Source organism: Sceloporus occidentalis, unplaced genomic scaffold, assembly GCF_023333645.1.
Source record: "Sceloporus occidentalis isolate IW3139 unplaced genomic scaffold, rSceOcc1.0.p SCAF_4, whole genome shotgun sequence".
NCBI lineage: Eukaryota > Metazoa > Chordata > Lepidosauria > Squamata > Phrynosomatidae > Sceloporus > Sceloporus occidentalis.
Window position 1 is genome coordinate 140,415,176 of NW_028316984.1, and position 13,921 is coordinate 140,429,096.

The following is a 13,921-nucleotide window of genomic DNA, read 5'->3' on the forward strand; positions in this document are numbered from 1 at the left end:
ATCATTGTTCCAGGTCCTGTTCTCTGGAGCAGCAGAAAACAAGCTTGTTCCCTCCTCAATATGACATTCCTTCAAATATTTAAACAGGGCTATCATATCACCTCTTAACCTTCTCTTACTAAATGTCTCACAGCCATTTTTAGGTATGGTCTAAATACCTGGAGTCTAGGAAATGCCATAGGCCTTTCTGCAAATCTTGGTCATTGTTGCCAATGGCTGATGCTCTTTTGATATAGCACTGCTGTATGAAGCCTCCTGATGCATGCAAATGCCCCCTACAGACCTTTTTCAAGTGGTAGTCAGTCATCATAGGCACAGCCTTTTGACCAGTCGTGGATCTGGAAAGAGTGATACACAGTAAACCAAGTAACAGAATTAGGGAAAGACCACTTTCAAAGGAGACTCCATCACACTCCAAGGAAGCCCATACTGTCAGGAGATTCTTCAGTTTTATCTAGCCCACCACATCATTCAGGTACTGCTTCAGCACCTGCATGACCTCAGTCAGCCCTAACAACAATGCCGACATCAAAGGGAGCTGCAGGAAGAAGGAATGGAAGAGCAAACAGCAAGGAACCAAGAACAAAGTCAATAAGGACATGTTTCTTGTTTCTTTAACTGATTGAGGCACTTGCCCTGAGAAAAAGGGTGGCACTTTCTTTTTGGTAATAGAGTTCTGTGATTGGTGGGGGAGCGATGAGCGAGGGTTGAAAGACTAGTTAAATTTGTCTAGTCATTGCTCTCATTACTGTATTAGCAAAATAGGCATAGTGTGTTCCTGAAGCCCAAATGAGTCTGGTTGGACTTATTTTGAGACAAGCAGGAATACCCCCAGACATCCACAAGACACAGATAGAAACCAGATAATACTTACCGCAAGTGAATGCAAACAAGAAAGGATGGACGTGTGTCAGTCAGAACATGTTTATAGAAAATGTGCTGAAATCAGACAATAGCCTTGCCTCCATAAGGTGGTTGCTGAATAATCAGCCCTTTTTCGAGGTTGCAAACACGTTTGCTCTTGACTTTTAGCTCGGGTGGTTCCATTAAACCCTGCTTTATGGACTGACCTTGTTACCAGTAGCCCTTTGTCTAGAGAAACAGACTCCACCTCCTTTCTAGAAAATTGATTCTGTTGTGAACCAATCTTACACTTAAGAATGCTCTGCCATCAGCCACAATCCACACCACCACACTGTGTACCGGAGCATTCATCCTTATATACACAAACATAGCTAGGAGTCTGATCCAACACCCTGCTAGTGTTTCATCAGCCTCCTGTCATGTAACTACAGTGACAGTGCAGTTTGGAACTGCTATCACTCATCTTCGTGCTCACGTTGCATCAGTTTCCTCTGAGTCAGCATTCCCTCTTAAACCCATTGCATGCATCTGAGACATTTTACATAGTCTGGGCCAAAAATATACTGATAATGTACTATTTGCCTTCTATGCTGCAACTTTACACTGCTGGCTCATGTTCAATTTATGAACAAAAATAAGGTCTTTTTCATATGTTCTTCTTCTAAGCATTTGGGTTTTGTGGCCTAAATGTAGAATTTTGCATTTGTCTCTGTTGAATTTCATTCTGTTAGTTTGTTCCCAATTTTCTAATTTATCAAGGTCCTTTGAATTCTGTTCCAATATGTTCGCTACCCATTGCAGTTTTTTACCATTTGCAAATTTGATAAGGATTCTTTCTATCCCATAATCTAAATAACTGATAGAAACACTGAAGAACATCAGCACTAGGACAGAGCGCTGTGGCATTCTGGTTGAGACTTCCCCACAATTTGTTGGTTGATGACAACATGAACACAATTTTCCAACCAATTATGGGTCCAACTGTCAGTGTTTCCATCTATTCCTCATTTAATCAGTTTGCCAATGAGCAGTAGTATTTTGGAAGAATGTGCATGAGACCTTAACAGATATATTCCATTGTCAGCTTTCTCTCAACCCTGAATTTTTTCCCCTAAATATGATGCCAGTTTTGGACAAGGAAATAGAAAAGAAATATGGTTGAGTAATCTTCTATCTTATAATATCAGCCTGGATAACCTTTGCCAGGTATTGGGGGGAAAAGTGAAATACTGAGTACGGAAGAATGGATGTCAATAGTCTGGGAAATTTACTACAAGATAAAACCATTGGAAAAAATAGAAAATGAATGGGATCTGGTAAAAAAAAATATGACAAGGACATTAAACAAGGAATATAATTGGATCACTAAAATCATTCACTTTTTGAAAATTAGAAATGTGATTTAATTAATCTTATTTGAATTACTGTTAAATTTCTTTCTTTTCTTTCTTTCTTTCTTTCTTTCTTTTTCTTTTCTTTCTTTCTTTTTTTTTTTTTGTCTTCTACTAGATAAGTAAGTAGGAAGAAAAAATCCTTTGTAAAGCACCGAGCTAAGAAATTAGAATTAATTTTCATTTTATAGATAGATAAAAAAGAAAGAAAGAAAGAAAGAAAGAAAGAAAGAAAGAACTAGAAGTGTAGTGTACATAAATAAAACTATAATTCAGGAGTCAAGAACTTTAATTTAAAGATAAAGTAACTTCAACCGGGAAGTTCTAATCTAAATCCTCATACAAGTAATGGAAAATAATCTTTTTTGCTGGTTATCAATAGATGTGTTTGTTTTTTTAAAATGTATGTTTGTTAATATGGTTTGCATTTCTATATTTGTTCATTTTTTAAAAAAAAAATCAATAAAATAAATAAATAAATAAACTAGTGACCTGAGTTTAAAAAATGATTATAAGGTTAGTTTAACAGGATTTGTTCTTGACAAAAACCCATGCTGGCTCTTACTAATCACTGCATTGTCATCAAGATACCTGCAAACAGACTCCTGTATAATTTGTTCTTATATTTTTCCTGGTGATAAGGTCAGGCTGATTGGTCTGTAGGTCCCTGTTGTTTTTTTCTTGTTTTTGCCCTTTTTGAAAAGAGGGACTATACAGACTGGTTTGAAGCACCGGCATGGGGGCGTGGTATTTGGATGACGCATGCCCCAATGCCCCCACTCTGGCATCATACTATCTGCTTGACCACATGGCAGGCAGCATCATAGCACTCCTTTGGGCGGTGTTTACACGCTGCATGCCAAAAGGAGCGCTGAAAAGTGCCGCTGCAGCAGCAAAGGTGCTTTTTTGCTGGCTCTAAAAGGAGTGGCATTTTGTGGCCTCTTTTTGAACTGGCAAATTTCTGGATTGGGGCCATGGTGTGCGGTTGCCATGGCCCTGATCTGGCGCTGAAAGGGGTGGCAGGACACCGCTCTGTCAGAGTCATCTGTTTTGCCCCTATCTTCATTGCATGTATTGCCACCTTATAGGAACAAAGATGTTCATATATACTGTTAAATATAAGTTGGCTTTTCTGCCATTTGCACTCCAGTCATTATCCTTCTTGAGCTTCCTCTGTATAGTAAGGAGCACATTTAGTCAGAGAGGATGTTTGGGAGCGATCATGCCAAAAGCCCTAACCAGGTCTTAATTGCATCTATTGATCAGGACTTCACCAAGATCATTGGTGTTACCAGTCATAAAACTCTCTAAGGCTTTCTAGAATCCTGCAGGATTCCATTAGCCTTCAAGAGTGGATTTCCATAATATGTCCAGCACATCTTCAGAGACAGATAGTAATTATGATACTAACTCTGAACAGAAGGTTATCTCTCCATGATCAACTTGGAGGTATTAATCATTTCCGCCTACAGACTATATACTTCAAGCTGAAGACAGCATCAAGGGTGTGGCCTGCTGAATGTGTGGGCCCTGAAACTAGTTGCGATAGTCTCACGTTTGCAATAAATGCCATGAGCTGTACCTGACAAACAGGTCTCAAATGGGATGTTGAAATCACCCAAGATCAAAAGTGGGTGACTACAACACCATTTCCGAGATCAGTTCCATGAGCTCAGTCAGAGAGTCTGATAGGCATTGAGGTGGACAATACACTAACAGAATCCCCAGTTTATCCTTGGTCTTCAGGCTCAGATATACACACTCTATGTGGTTCGGCTCCCTAATAACTAAGCTGGTCAGGTTAACATGGTATTTGTAGACCACAGTTACTTGCCCCCTCCCCCCACTTTCCCTCACCTGCTCACTAAGGGGCTATACCAACAGCCCCTCAGGGGCAGCCGGCAGCTGCCCCTTTTACAGTCAGATCGGGGCTACTGCGGCAACCACACACTGCAGCCCCAATCTGGCCTTTTCAGGGCATGAAAAGGAGCCACAAAAAGTGGTTCCTTTTTGAGCCCTGGAAAGGGCATGATAGCCACGTCACCATGACTTTATGGCACTCCTTTGTCATTGCGTCTTGTAGATACAGCACCAGAGGAGCGCTGTGATGTCATGCGTTGTGTGGTGTAGCACACGGTGTCACACTTCCCTGGGGGCAGAGCTGGGGCGTGCATCATATGGATGCTATGCCCCAACTCTACCCCCAACCCAGTTTTTAAGGCCAATCTGCACAGGACCTAAGATGCTGGGAGAGTCTCAGCCAATTTTCTTTAAGCATGCCAGGTCAGACTCTACACCCATAAAGAGGTAATAGATTGTAAGCACTTTAGTTTCAACTGATCTGACATTACACAGGAACAAGGAAAGGTTTTGTGGTTCACTCTTCAGGTCCCTGACAATAGCAGGATGACTGGAAGGTTTTAAGTATCTCTCTCTTTCCTCTGTAAGAACATGTCATCCTGCTATCACTATACTCCCCTCTGCCCAGGACAACTCATATTGCCACCCCATTTTCTTTACACATTATGCTCATTTGAACAATAACCAATTAAGAACAATTACAGATTACACAATTAGCTACACCAATTAACAATATATTGATACATCTCTAAAAATCACTAACCAATGATTCCCATTTTGTACACACCGGGTTTGTAAAACTGAGTACCTGGCTAGCCCAGCATAAGCTTAATCACAGCCAAGTAGATGGTACCAGGATGTGCTCCCACCACTACCCAGCCTTACAGCTGCCACCCTCATTGTAGTAAATAATAGCTACAAATGTCTACCCAATTATACAAAATTCTCTTATAATGTACTGATGAGATTCTAGCAGATAACAGTACTACAGTGGACCCTTGTTATATGCTGGGGTTTGGTTCCAAGATCCCCTGTGTATAACAAAATCCATGGATGCTCAACTCCCATTAAATATGTCATAGCAACAGAACAATACACATGCAAATCACTCCTGCCTTTCCAGGTCACACAATATATATACCCAACTCCTTTCCAGGTAAGCATTCTCTGAAGATGCCAGCCACAGATGCTGGCAAAACGTCAGGAAGAAACTCTTCTAGAATATGGCCACATAGCCTGAAAAACCCACAAAAAACTATTCTGTTTTCTGCCCCAGTACTTGGAGAGACTGCTGATACTGAGGTCAATGTTATCCTGTAAATCATCTCCCTCATTAATGTAAAGCATCTTCTGTCTACATTACAATTCAATGGCCATGCAAAGCCCACACTGAAAAAGAAAAATGTTATTGCTGTCGCTTGTGGACTCCACCAGTATCATTGCTGTTACTGGTCAGGTAACTGACTGAAGTAGAAGTACAGCTGATTGACTGCAGTGTGACAGTGGTGTGTGAAAAGAAGGTAAACGAAGAGTCGATTGGCATGTATATGTCTACAGCCACCTCTGGAATGGGTTATTTTACATACAGTAGAGTCTCGATTATCTGACATAAACGGGCCGACTGATAGTTGGATAACTCGGAGGGTCATTGTCCCCAATGATGGCGCACATGCACCTGCACTGCCATTGGGGACAAAAGTCCCTCCCCTCCCCTCCTCCCTCCCTGCTTACCTTAGTCCTGTGGCTGCGGAAGACAGGCTTGGGCCAAGGACGCAGCCTCCACTAGGAGGCCTGGATGCTCGGCCCAGGCCTGTCCTCCATGGCTGTGAAGGACAGGCCTGGACCGAGCACCCAGGCTTCCTTTCGGAGGCTGCGTACTTGGCCTAGTCCCCTCCTCTGTGGCTGCAGAGGACAGGCCTGGGCCAAGCACCCAGGCCTCCAACGAAGCCGCAGAGGAGAGGCCTGGGCTAAGCGCCCCCCAGACCTCTCCTTTGCGATTTTGAACCTCCTTCCCTGGCCTCTCCTCCAGGAAAGGAGGGAGGGAACGAGGGACGGAGGGGGGGAGGGAGAAGGGAGGAGGGGAGGGGATTATCCAACGTCAGATAATCCAGAAGGTTGGATAACCGAAGGTCGGATCATCAAGACTCTCCGTACTCCTTTTCTTGAGTGTCTTAAAAGAAACAAGCATATTCTTGCATATCATGGCCATGTCCTAAAGGTTTGCCTGTCTTTACAGGTTCCTACTTCAAACTTAAGATTTTCTTCAGATGTTCTCATCTATATACCCTTGTTAGGCTTTATGTATTTGTTTAGCATACTTAACATGAGAGAAAAGTTACTTAACTATTCAGGAAAAGCATGATGGCACATGGCGTTTGTTCCCACTTTAATGTGGCCACAGTCTTGTCTCAGATGGTCCACCATTCTGCAGTGATTTCAGACCACCACTAAAATGATCCCAGGCATAGAGTAAATCTCTCTTGCAGTGGGTGGAATTAGGCCAACCCAGGCAACAAGAGGAACGTTGGGGAGGAATTCAAGCCATGAAACAGTGCCTTGGACAATTGTCCTGTTGTTGTGTGCCTCCAAGTCATTTTTTACTTGCGGTGACCCTAAAATGAACCTATCATAGGGGTTTTGGCCAAGTTTCTTCAGAGGGGATTTGCCATTTCCATCCTCTGAGGCTGAGAGTGTGTGCCTTGCCCAAGATCACCCAGCGGATTTTATGATTGAATGGGATCTCCAGAGTCATAGTCCAACACTTAACTGGTGGTAGAACAGAGTAGGAAATCAAGTGAAAATCTGAACCTACTAGAGTTCCAAGCGGAGTCAGTGAAATTCAAGGCCGGCTACAAGCATCCAAGAATGGCTCCTCAGATCTTCCTCTAACAAATGTTTACTAGGGTTTCGCAAGGGAACGACTGGAGTTTAAAGGGTGCCTGTCTGATTTTTCAGGCATTGTTTATGGTGGTATTGGGAGGATCCTGGTCTTATCATGGTTTCCAAACTAAAATACTCACTCCTCAACATTTGAAGAGCTTAGGGGGATTCATGCTCCTGTAAATTCTTCCTCCCAACTCACCTCCTATTTGGAGTCTCCCACAATATCTTACTCAGAATATCTACTCTCTTGTTTTAGAGGACTGATAACAGTAGACTAGAGGGAGGGTATACAGCAGAGGGTTTCTTACCTGTTTATGAACCCAAGATCTTCATAAACCATTGTGCTTAGAAGGCAAAATACAGCTTTAAAAATAATGCTCAGATTTCACATATCATGTGCATGCTAGCATAATACCATCTATTGTTTCCTGCATACATGTTTTATGAATTTGTCTGTTGTTCAAAACTGTGATTTTCTGTAGAATTTCATGTTGTTCTCACTGCTGGATGGACCCATTCTCTCAGTCTTGTACAGTGGTGTATTAACTTCTTCCTGAAAAATAGACCTAGGCCAACAGCAATAGCAAGTGTAGAAAATAAAAATAAAATTATTAATAAATTGTGCCCTCTGCTGTCATTCATAACATGTTTCTGTGGTGGAGGAGGACCACTGTCAATGCTGCCTCCATATCCTTCATTTAGACAATCAGGAGGGGCCCAGCCATAATCACAATGGCAGTTTTTGTGAGTGTTGCATAATCCCCGATTGTGGCACTTGGAGACATTACAGTCATATTCCAAAAGAGATACACTGAGGCATTGGCCATCGATACACATCATATCAGTGCCACAAGAAGTACCATCTCTCACCGCCCCAATATCAGTTATATTCATTCCACTGTGATAGTCTATACTCCAGCACTCTTTTTTGCCAATGACTGTGTGAATTATGGTTCTGTGTTCCTCCAGAGAAGGTAAATGGTCAATATTTTCACACTGGATTCGACCACACAGGATATTCTCAGCGTTACATTTTTTGTACTTTCCATGTTTAAGGCCACAGTTGCCAAAACGATCACCTTCACTATTTAAGTCTCTGAAACAACTCTCTGAAGCAGCTTTGGCTTTTTTGCCAAATATCATTTTGCATTGCTTAACATGAGTAGTACAGTTTCCATTATAACAGTATGCACTCTCACTGCATGGGGCACCATCTTGTATGTAAACATCTTTAGGACACCACTCTGAAGTGCCATTGCAATACTCGGGAAGATCACAAATACTAGCGTTTTCTCTGCAAATAGAGTGAGCTAGAACATACTGACAATTTGCACAGCACTGTCCAAAAGCACATGTAGCACCAAAACGCAATTTACAATTAGACTGACAGCACTGATGCGATTCACATTCATCTTTGGAACCACAGTCACATTGTTCACCCTTTTCCACTATTTTGTTTCCACAGTATTTGACTTTATGTATTTTATCAGGATCTGGTGGAATTAACAAGCAATCTGAATTCCTTAGTTTGAAATAATCATTGTAACTGCAATTGCTGAACTTATCACTGTTGGAGTGAAATGCAGCCATGATACAAGAACGTTGATTACAGCTACAGAAAATGTCATCATGTATCATTCCAAGATTATGTCCTAATTCATGGGCAAATGTGTTAGAAAAATATAATAAACTGTAATCCAAATATGAATCAACAGCAGATGCCCCTTCCTTATTACAAATTGCTCCTACAACTGCTAATCCAAGTGTAGATCCAAAATATTTGTATACAAATAAATGGGCAGCATCACTTTCTAGATGTTTACTTAATGAAAATACCCTCCATATGGTAAAAGAAGTTAACGTGTCCCTTATGCTGTCAGCAATATGTATGAGATTTCTTTTGGACCAGATCTCCAGTCCGGTAACAAACAACTGAACAGAAAGTGGTTCATAAAATGAATTTGCAATATGGACAATATCCAGAACTTGTATAGCAATAAGAGTTTCATTTTTGTCAAACTTCACATATCGTTCATGTTCTATCACAATTGCTACCTTCACATACCTGGTGTGTGTCCACCAGTCACCTCTGGAGTTACTTTTGGTCACTACAGTTTCTGGGTTTTGCATCATGGCCTTCTGATGTTTTTGCTCTTCTTCTGTTAGTCCACACTTCATTTTGACATCACCCTCCTTTTCTTCCAGTCGATACACTACATGTTGAAAGGTGGAAGATGCTGGGACAGGCTCAATCTCATAGGTGTTATTTTCTAACTGAAATAGACCCCTAAGTCCCCCTAAGCAAGAGCTGAGGGTGGCCAAAGAAGAGGACTTTCCCTTTATATAACCTTGGTAAAAACAGTCACTCCTGATAAATGGATAGTCCACCTGGAGGTCCCCTAGCTTAGAGTAGGTCAAGACAGGAAGGTTTTTAGGAACCAAGCCTTTCTTCTGGTTAAGGTGCACCATGTAACCCTTCCCTTCAATCCGTAAATGGTAGACAACCTCTGGGGTCTCTTTTCCGTATCTTGGCATCACTCTCCTTGGGATGGTTACCTCATAGGAACCATACTTAAAACCCTGTGGTGGTTTTTGAGTTTTCGTGTCACTGAGAACATTCCATAAGAACAGCAACAGCTGAGAAGATTTATTCAGCATTTTACCTGGGAGTACATTCAGCAGAGCACTCCACTCTGCCTTCTTATGAAGGACAACTAGTTCTCCACAACTGCTGCTGGGCTAAAATGAAGACTGGAGAAATGGCTGTGTGTGGATTGAGATTGGAAAGTATTCTATCCATAGCAACAGTCAATGGAGTTTCTATTAGAATGTGGGCGGAGCAAGAGTGGAAGACATTGAACAGCTAATTTCAGTGGATGGATGGGAAAGGGAAAGTGCCTGAATGGTACTTGTTGATATGGCAAGAGGAAAAGGAGATGTGGGTGCTGAGAACTAGGGAATCAGAGGCATGTGTGTGTTCCTGGAAATTACATCTTTAACAGAAAATTTGGGACCAGGTGCAGAAATAACACAGAATGAGTATAAAAAAGAAGAGTACCCGTTTTAGGAAACTTTTTATCCAAAATTAATAAAATGCACATGTGAAATGAAACAACTAGATCAGGCAAGTCTTAAACAAAGAAAAACATTTTGAACATCCTAGTGACTGTCTGAAGGGTTCTGCAATAATAATAATAATAATAATAATAATAGGGTTTATTTATATACCGACCAATCACTGGGAATCCGGGCAGCTTACAACAGAGGTGATAATAAGACGGTTCCCTGCCCTCAGGCTTACAATCTAAAAGACACAACACAAAAGGAGAAGGGAATGGTGGGGGGGAGGGATCAGGTCCAGCATTCTTCTCTCCCTCTGAGGCCTGGACCAAGGCAGATGGACCGGAGCGAGGGCTATCTTCAGGCTGGCCCTGATGGAGCTGAGCCAGCCTATTCTCTCCCTCATAGGCCGAAAGATGACAGTTATGGAGGGAGGGCGGTCTATCTTCAGGCTGGCCCTGATGGAGCTGAGCCAGCCTATTCTCTCCCTCACAGGCTGAAAGATGACAGTTATGGAGGGAGAGCGCTCTATCTTCAGGCTGGCCCTGATGGAGCTAAGCCAGCCTATTCTCTCCCTCACAGGCTGAAAGATGACAGTTATGGAGGGAGGGCGCTCTATCTTCAGGCTGGCCCTGATGGAGCTAAGCCAGCCTATTCTCTCCCTCACAGGCTGAAGGATGACAGTTAAGGTGAGAGGAGCCTCTTTCTTCGGAAGGATGCAAGCCTGAGCCCTGGCTGGTATTAAACTTGCAACCTTATAGTGTGTGAGTGAGTGGCTGCAGTACAGGCATTTAACCACTGCACCACCAAGGCTCCTAATATAGTAATATAGTACTACAGTTGGCCCTCCGTTTTTGCAGGAGATCCGTTCCGCCACCCCCACCTCCCGCCTGTGGAAATGGAAGCTCACGCTTATTCAAGCCCCATAGGCTTAAATGGAGTGCTCGCCAGGTGCACGCACCATTGCAAATAGTGGGAGTCACCCCTCTGTGTATATTCAAGGGTGCAGATCTCAGATCCATGAGTTAGGAGGGGCAACTGTATAGTAATATAGGCAAGAATGGATACCAACTGAGCAATTTTCTAGGACAACAGGGCACTTGTGATTTCTTCTTAGTTTGTCACTTATTATACATCCCTGGGTTGGGTGTGTGTGTGTGTGTGTGTGTGTGTGTGTGTGTGTGTGTATATATATATGCCTCTGCCTCTTATTCTTTGGATGGCAAGTTGCCACTGGGTGAATACTGTGAGGGTATTTGAGTGCAGTTTTGTCTTAGGTATTTTTATTGATTTAGGTAGCCCTTCTGGGGCTATCTCAGTGTGTCTGTAATATTTCACTCTCTCAGAATCAATACATGCATTGAAACAGGTGTGTTCCCCAACTCCTATCTCTTCAAACTAAGGAACTGATGGTTCTTTGCTATTTGTCAACTAAACTACAGTATATCTGTTTGGAGGTCCCTTTCATCATCTACTGGCTACCTGGGCTCCCAACTCAAGATCAATGGAATAGTCCAAATAGGCAGCTTTGGTCTCAAGATTCCAATTAAGCATGCTAGAATTGGACCTTTTAACAAGAGACATTGAGCAGTTATTTTAATAATCCTTTAGGATTAAATGGACACACATGCACACATTACTCCCCTTGTTGAGGAATATAGACTTCTCATTGTTTAAGCACATAGCTTATGTACTGTGATATTACATTTCATGTAAGACATCACTCGTCATATATCATGAATTAGCATCTTCATTCAGTTCTTTCATATTTATCTTACCAAGCACTCACTAAAAGGTGACTATATCATGGAATCAGAGTGATAAGAGACCACAAGGGCCATCCAGTCCAATCCCCTGACATGCAGGAAATCACAATCAAAGCATCCCAACAGATGGCCATCCAGCCTCTGTTTAAAGACCTCCAAGGAAGGAGACTCCACTACACTCTGAGGAAGGAATGTGTTCCACTGTCGAACAGCCCTTACTGTCAGCAGGTTCCTCCTAAGGCTGATGTGGAATCTCTGTTCCTGGAGTTTGCATCCATTGTTCCATGTTCTAACCTCTGGAGCAGTAGAAAACAAGCTGGTTCTATCCTCAATGTGACACCCCTTCAAATATTTAAACAGGGCTATCATATCACCTCTTAACCGTCTCTTCTCCAGGCTAAACATCCCCAGCTCCCTACATCTCTCCTCCTAAGGCATGGTTTCCAGGCCCTTCATCATTTTAGCCACCCTCCTTTGGACTTGCTCCAATTTGTCAACATCCTTTCTGAATTGTGGTGCCCAGAACTGGACACAGTATTGTAGTCGAGGCCTGACCAAGTGGTACTATTACTTCCCTCCATCTAGACAATATACTTCTACTGATGCAGCCTAGAATCGCATGGGCCTTTTTAACTGCTGCATCACACTGTTGACTTATGTTCAATCTGTGGTCTACTAATACTCCTAGATCCCTTTCACACATAGTCTCATTCAGCCAGGTGTCCCTCATCCTATATCTATGCATTTCATTTTTATTTATTTTCTTTGCCCTAAGTGCAGTACCTTAGATTTCTCTGTGATGAAATTCATTTTGTTAGCTTTGGCCTAGCTTTCTAATCTGTTAAGGTCATTTTGAATGTTGATCCTATCCTCTGGGATATTTGTCATGGACAGCCAAGAGCAGGACTCGGATGATGAGGAGGAGGATGGGTCTACTCCAGAGCAAGGGGTAATTGAGGCTGCACCTGGTGTTAATTCTGCTCTGCCAGAGCCCAGCCCTGATCTCCCAGCCCCAGAGGAGGAGGTTCAGCCAGGTCCTAGAGCTGATGGGATTCCTCTGGTGATACAGCAGCCTAGCAGTGACTCTGGGGAGGAACCAGGCCTGGAGGTTCCCTCCTTTAGGCAATGCAGGGCTGAGAGTGCTGGCAGATGCAGGTCCAGGAGGATTACTGAGAGACAATTGACAAACAAGCCTCAGCTGGCACTGCAGAGGGAATCTCCTACTTAACCACCTATGAGAAGCTAACTTGGTCCCAGAGTTTATTGCATGATCCTTTGGTGTGACTGCTGCCTGCACTGGCTCTGTGTATCTTGACTCCTTGTTGCTTTGACTCTTGACCTTGGAATGAACTGGACTCTTGCTACCTTGCTACCTTTTTTTGGAAGAGGAGGCGCGGAGGGCAGCAGCGCCAGAGGCCTTCAAGGCCTCCAGCACCGACACCCGGCCTCCTCCAGGCCTCCGCGGCCAAGGAAGGGGCGGGTGTCAGTGCTGGGGCCTCTTGGCCTCCAGCACCGACACCCGCCCCTTCCGCAGCGGCGGCGGCTTGGAGGAGGCCGGATGCCGGCGTGGGAGGCCTTAAAGGCCTCTGGCGCGACAGCCCTCCTCCCTCGCCGCTGCTGTGGCAAAGGCCCGGTGGCGGTGCTGTTGGGGGCCAAGAGGCCTCCAGCACCGCCATCGCGCCCTTGCACGGCGGCAGCAAGGAAGCCAAGGCTTGGCCTCCGCCGCCGCCGCTGCCACCCGGCTTCCCCCGCAGCAGCAGCGGCGGCGGAGGCCAAGCCGCTGCGCTGAGAAGGTAAATAAGGGGAAGGGAAGGGAGGGAGGCGAGGAGGGAAGCGAGGGAAGGGAGGGAGGAGAAGGAAATTGTCCCCAATGGCGGCGCGCATGCATGCGCGCCGCCATTGGGGACAATCTCCCGATTTGCCATCTGCGGATGCTCAAATCCGCGTATAAGGAGGGCCGACTGTTTTCCTGACTATGGGATCACCCCCAGTATTTCCTTAGGTTTACTGAAATCCACTCTCCTAAAATCTAGAATGTGTGTCTGACTATGCCTGGTTTCTCCTTTCCACTGTATAACAAATTCCAGGAGAACATGA

At 43.8% G+C, this 13,921-nt stretch overlaps 1 protein-coding gene across 1 annotated transcript; it reads right to left on the minus strand.

Moving 5' to 3' along the window:
• Positions 1 to 7,439: 7,439 nt before the first annotated feature.
• Positions 7,440 to 9,656, minus strand: LOC149314719 (disintegrin and metalloproteinase domain-containing protein 21-like). Its single transcript, XM_089523138.1, is given in 1 exon segment — positions 7,440 to 9,656. A coding segment is annotated over 1 exon segment (2,217 nt).
• Positions 9,657 to 13,921: the final 4,265 nt, after the last annotated feature.